At 43.6% G+C, this 6,080-nt stretch overlaps 1 protein-coding gene across 1 annotated transcript in view; it reads right to left on the bottom strand.

Moving 5' to 3' along the window:
* Positions 1–5,968, bottom strand: part of ATXN7L1 (ataxin 7 like 1) — a 311,624-nt gene extending 305,656 nt beyond the window's left edge. The window contains exons 1-2 of the mRNA XM_042781464.1: positions 5,788–5,968; positions 5,206–5,274 (exon numbers count right to left, since the gene is read on the bottom strand). Of these exons, the coding sequence (XP_042637398.1) occupies positions 5,206–5,274; positions 5,788–5,968 (250 nt within the window). The remainder of the gene's footprint in view (positions 1–5,205; positions 5,275–5,787) is intronic.
* Between the last annotated feature and the right edge of the window lie 112 nt (positions 5,969–6,080).

The following is a 6,080-nucleotide window of genomic DNA, read 5'->3' as shown; positions in this document are numbered from 1 at the left end:
CCAACCTTCCTTCCGAGGAGTGGCTGGTGGGTTTGAACCATCAGCCTTCTGGTTAGCAGTCAAGTGCCTTAGGCACTATGCTACCAGAGCTCCCATTCAAAGTGTACCCACCCTGTATAACTAACTTCCTGTTCTTGAAGAAAGACAGCCCCATTTTTACCACATGGAAACCCAAGCACAAGGGAAGACATATATGTAACGAGAAACTCAGTTTAGAAGCTTTATATTTTCAAAACTAGCTGCAGACAACCCCTTGTGCCGTCTCAGCTTTGCTGTCTTGGTATGAATGTGCCCTTGGCCCCTTCTCCAGCAGCTGGAGGCAACTGTAAAGCTTACTAATTCTCCAACCCCTTACCCCTCCGCCTCTTCATCTTCCCTCCCCACCACCTTTAGGCCAGTCAGTCTCTCCTGTCCTTCCATCCCAAACACTACACAAGAGAAGAGAGATGATAATGAAATGCCAAAGTGAACAAATATTACCACTTGTTAGTGAAAGAGGAGGAAGGTAGGCTTACTGGAGAAAGAAGTTGAAATTAATGGAGAAAATGAAGTTTATCCGTGTAATCTGCGGACTTCATGCCTTCCCATCTCCTATTAACACAGATAATGGGGTTGTCCCTATAACGATAAAGGGAAGCCATCTGCACTTTCCCATAATCTCTGCTACTTGTTGCTGGCTTCTGTGGCTTGGATTCTAAGAACAACTTCATTCTTCGCCATCTTTCCCCCCACAAGTTGCTCCCATCCGGCAATAACAACTGCAAGCCTCTTCAACTTGGGCTGAAATGTTCCCATTGATACTTCTGCTCCCCCCACGTCCTGTTCCAGCCCAATTCCACCAGCATCTCTGGAGTAACAGCCAACTCTTAACAGTTGCAGCAACATCTTACTGGCCCCAGCACAGTTTTCAAATTGGAAGCATTCCACAAGTTTACCTCCATAAAATCAAAGGGAACATTAAAACACAGACAAGTGCCTGAGGTGGCAAGTATAGGCTTCCAAAAGACCCAAGCAAGAACCAATGGAGTGCTGAGGACTTTCTTTTCTCAGAAATGAGATAAAACAGCTTATTAATCCTTTTTTAATTTCTTTAGATTTTCTAGTTCCCAGAAAGAACTCTGTAAACTCCTCCTAGCCAAAGGCCAAAAATGACCCAATATTTTTCTCTAACCTTTGATAAAACATATCAACAGCCACTTATTAAAGGCACTCCATTGAAAAATACAGTATTCATAGAAATTACTTTTCAAAAATCATTACTTTATAAATAATAAAATGGCTTAAAAACACTCTAAAAATGAAGTTTCTTATATAGCACATCTATAGCTTTGGTAGCATAGTGGCTAAGACACTTGCCTGCTAACCAGACGGCTGGCGGTTCAAACCCACCAGCCACTCCTCGGAAGGAAGGTTGGGCAATCCTACTTCCGTAGTGATACTGCCTTGGAAACCCAAGGAGGGGTCGCTATGAGTCGGGGCCGACTCGACGGCACATAACAACAACAACAACATAGCTTTCATCAATGATTAGTTAAAATTCCCAGCTAATAAGAATAGGAAAGTTTTCTACAACTAGCTTCATTAATAAATGAGGGTAATAGTAATATTCAGAATAAAATAAGGAATAAAAACAAACATTCATTAAGCACTTACCGTTTACTAAGCCCTTTCATATTCTCTCACTGAATCTTTACAGCCTGTTAGCATATTGGTCTTACACTTAATGACACTCAGCCACGTGAACCAGGCTCCACATTTGTGAACTGGCATTCTTATCAAGAAAAAGTGCCCGTGACGCCATTTGAAAAAGGGGCGACCATCTTTCTAAATCACTGAGAGCTTTTTCCCAAACTTGTAAAGAGTCTTCAGATAAAATTGACTAAGCTGGAGAGATAAAATTTGGTTAGCAGAGACAAATGGTCTTCCCTTGGAATTTTCTACCATAAACACATTTCACATCTTAGATTAAGCGAATAAGGTTTCTGGGAACTGCACTCTTAGGAAATCTAAATGCCTGAGTGATCCAAGCTGACGGAGGTCAACAAACTCACCAGTCTGAGGAGCACATTACACAGGGATTTGGACCCAACCTCAGTTTTCTCGAGTCCCGAAGGCCACAGAAACTACTTGCAGGGTTCGGATTATTCAGAATATGCATGTGTATGATACACAGTGATTTTTGCCACCAAGAGGATATAAACCAAGAAAATAAACCAGTATGAAATATTTTAAAATAGTTTTGATGTGTTTGATTTTTTTCCCCAAGTTTCCGTGAAAACAGCCTGAATGATACGATGGCATCCCAAAGCACACACAAGAAAGAAAGAAGCTTAGGCTCAGAGGTCTTAAAGGGACCATATATGTAGTCCCTCCTCCTTACTTCGCAGGTAAGAGAATCAGCCCAGAGAAGGGAAGTGACATCCTCAAGGTCACACATTGGAACTTAGGAAGCCATGACTCAAAGCCCTCTCTCCTGTTCCTTTCATGGTGTCACACTGCCCTGGATGTCCCTCATACACCCACATCCAAGCACGGAATTAGCAACACCTTCTGAACCCAGGTCATGATTTGGTCAGGTTCAGAAGCACGTGGAAGGGAATGCTGGTCTGCCAAATTTGTCTTGGCCAGAAATTTTGCTAATTCCAGATGAAATAATAACATTGACTTTATTACAGAGACTCAAAGCAATCAGCTGACATTTACACCTGATACAAGTAGAGAACTGACGTAGAAACGGTTAAAGGAATGAAAAATGGAGAAGAAACTATATTACAACCACCAGGTTATTGAAAAAGTCTGCAAGTCCTTCCCGTGTCTTCTGAAGCTGTGGCCAGAAAGGTGAAATGATTCTTATTTTCTATTTCCAGTCAACCTTCCCTCCCTGAGCTCAGACTGTAAAAAATATCTTCTCAAAATCCAAATCAAATCCCTTCATTTCACAATCACAATTCCGAAACTTATTTTATTCCTTCATCACTATTCAAGCCCAAATTTTTTCTCAAGACCTGCTTACTTCCAGTAGCGTCATGGTACCCTATGTGCGTTCAGACAGAGATATACACAGTTAGGCACAGGCCACTTTCTGTCCTGCAGTGACACACCACAAATGTGTACTCACTCTGAGACCTGCATGCATGTAACTCCACCAAGATTATTGCAACAAGCCTTTCTGGATATCCCGGCAACCAGTAGTTCAGACACAGATTTCAAGCTCACCCCTTACCTTCTATACCATGGGGGAACATGTATTTGATATATGCATATTTCATCCATAGGGAAAATTGTGTGCATATACCAGAACTGCTCACCCAAGTCTGCTCCACCAGGCCTGTGAACAAAGAAATTTCAGCCCATACGTGGCTATTTTGGTGAACTCAGCAATTGCATGTTACACTGAACAGTGGGTGTCCTCAATGCAAATGCATATAATTAGAAGCTAAATCTTTGTACCTTTACAGGACAAAGGACATAATAAGCAGGATGTACCGCTTGTGACTTCTGAGGAAAGCAGAGCTTTTCATTTTTCCTTAAAAGAATCCATTTCTCACGAGACATAGGGAATCTGAGAACAAGAGTCGTTTGAAATACAAGAGGAAAGAAGGAGCAGAATATGAGTTTTGTGTTGTCGTCATAATCCATCAAACAGGCCTAGCGATGCCAATGCTGTGCCATACGATGACCTTTTCACTCAACTCTATTCTAAGGGTTTTCCTAACATCATTGGCTTTCATGGAAACCTTTCCTTGCTGGTGGTCTGATAACTGAGTCCCTTGAGTCTTTAAAGATCTCAAGAGTTTGTAAAGAAAACAATCTCTAGCGAGTTTCCATTGCCAAAGCACATGGACATTTAGCACAAATAAGCTGCCACTTGTAAGAAGTCCACTTGACATCATTCCCCCGTGCATCCTTTAGACCCATGTCAAGATCACACTAAGATATCTAGAGGCAAACATCTTTAGAATAAGGTTTCCTTCCCAATCAAAGTGCTTAATTAGCAGAAACACTATGCCAGAGAACTGTCCTTGAATATGCATGCATTTTAACCTCCATGTTTTGTTTTTTTTTCTCCCAGAAGCACAAATTTTCCTCAGTGGATGGTCACAAAATGACAGGGCATAGAAAGCTGTCATAGGTGTCAGTCCACAAAATTAATTATGTCTTTCCAAGCAGGGTTCAGCTGCCTTACAGGGTTGACATCCATGTTTATGAGACCATTCCTTGGCATCTAATGGCTTTGTCTTCCACTCTTTTTGGACTAGTGATGCTCTTATTGCCTTGTTAAGTCTGAACTCTTTCAACACTTCCCATCAACCTCTTCTACCCCTTTGTGCCTTCCCCCGACTCCCAATTTCAGCCAATCATGTTTACAAGACATCATCAGTGAACCACAATTCAAACAAATCCATCCACTCGCTCAGCAGAAAGTGGCCTCTGGAGTTGCGCCATTTCAAACCCATAGGCCATAGTTACGTATGGTAGGCTTGAAAACGTGGACGGGATACGATTTATTTACGATGACCATGTGTGTTCAATGCCCAGTTCCAGCAGGCTGTGCCTTCACTCCGTGTCTTAGTTTGGGATAATCTATCTACTCACTGTGTCCCATTTCAGATACTGTGTCATGCTGAGAAAACAGAGATGGGAGACTGCTGGGGGGCTGCATACACAGATGCTCCACCCCTGCTCGCCATGTAACAATCTGTGACCAAATGCCAAGTGGACCAAATGTAACTTGCTGGAGAGGTTTGCCACATACGATTGTTTTCAGTGAGGAGTGGAGAAGTAGCTGCTGAAATGACTGATCATGTGGGGTTCATTAAACTGCTGTGCAATTACCCACAAAGAATGTTGGGATGCTTGTGATAGGAGTCCCATCCCTCATTTCAGAGATTTTGACCCTTCACCACTTGGTAATGATGCTTGGTAATGATGCTAAGGCAACAAACAGAAACACATCAGAACGTCCAAGTGTGGACTCCAACCGAAGTGCAGAAAACTTCTGCCTTCAACAGTCTTCCCTCTCTAGCCCCCAGTTGTATTTACACTCTGAAAGAAGTTAACATGAAGCGGTAGTCACCTGGGTGTGCTCAATTTTTGACAAGGCTTAGTCACTCTGTACCCAGCTGAACAATTCACATTATATTCGAAATCTTGTGAAGATTCTGCCACACATGCTAACACTAAAATGCCAGTAGCTCCACTTACCTTCTTTATTAAGCCTCATAACCTCCCTGCTTTTTCCACCCTCTTTTCCAGCCTCTTCTAAATCTACATCTGCAGATGAAAAAGAAAAGAGAAAATAAGAATAAAAGAGGGGAAAATAAGGAAGGAAAAAAAAAAAAGCCAAAGTCAAGGGGGGAGGGAGAGTGTTTATTTGCAAACAGATCGATATACTGTATAGGAAAATCTTTCAAAATTTGACAATGCAACATTTTCTCCCAAGTCGGGGTTTCCATCTACCTGGCCCAGATAGGTACCAAAAAAACTATGCAAGCAGCAACAGAGTAGCCTTTTAAACAGATACAACGTGGGGCTGTGAAAACCCACCCCGCGGGCTGCCATCGGGAGCCGGGCACAGACATACAGACAGACAGCCCTGGCAGCCGGGCCTATATCTCTGTTCACTGATGATCTGTCTCCGTGTATATTTATTTAGAGAGAGAGGGAGAAGCATGGAGGACACCGGGGGCCACTCTCTCTCTCATACACACACTTTTTCCCAGTGGCTGTAGGTGAATGGAAAGGTTACAGGATAATAAAAGGAGGAGGAGGCGGTGGGGTTCTTACTGTCGGAGCAGTGTAATTTGGCGGCGTCGATCCAGGAGGACCAGGGTTTGCCCAGAAACGCCTCCGGACTGGGCACTTTGCGATCCAGTGTCGCCATTGCTCTTCCTTCTTGTTGCTTTTTCCCTGTTCCTTCGGCAGCAGCAGCCGAGAGACACGGGATTCGAGAACGCTCCGACGTCATCTTCGGAACGTTCCGACATTGAGTGTTCTGAAAGGGGGAGGGAGGAGGGAGGCGGAGGAGGCGGAGAGAGACGGGAGGAGGAGGGGCCGGCGGGCGGGCGCCCGGAGCCGGC

The sequence above is a fragment of the Orycteropus afer genome, unplaced genomic scaffold (assembly GCF_000298275.1).
Source record: "Orycteropus afer afer isolate SDZICR_OR568_19922 unplaced genomic scaffold, OryAfe1.0 scaffold00007, whole genome shotgun sequence".
Lineage (NCBI taxonomy): Eukaryota > Metazoa > Chordata > Mammalia > Tubulidentata > Orycteropodidae > Orycteropus > Orycteropus afer.
The sequence above is the reverse complement of the archived record's forward strand: the minus strand, read 5'-3'. Positions and strand labels throughout refer to the sequence as shown.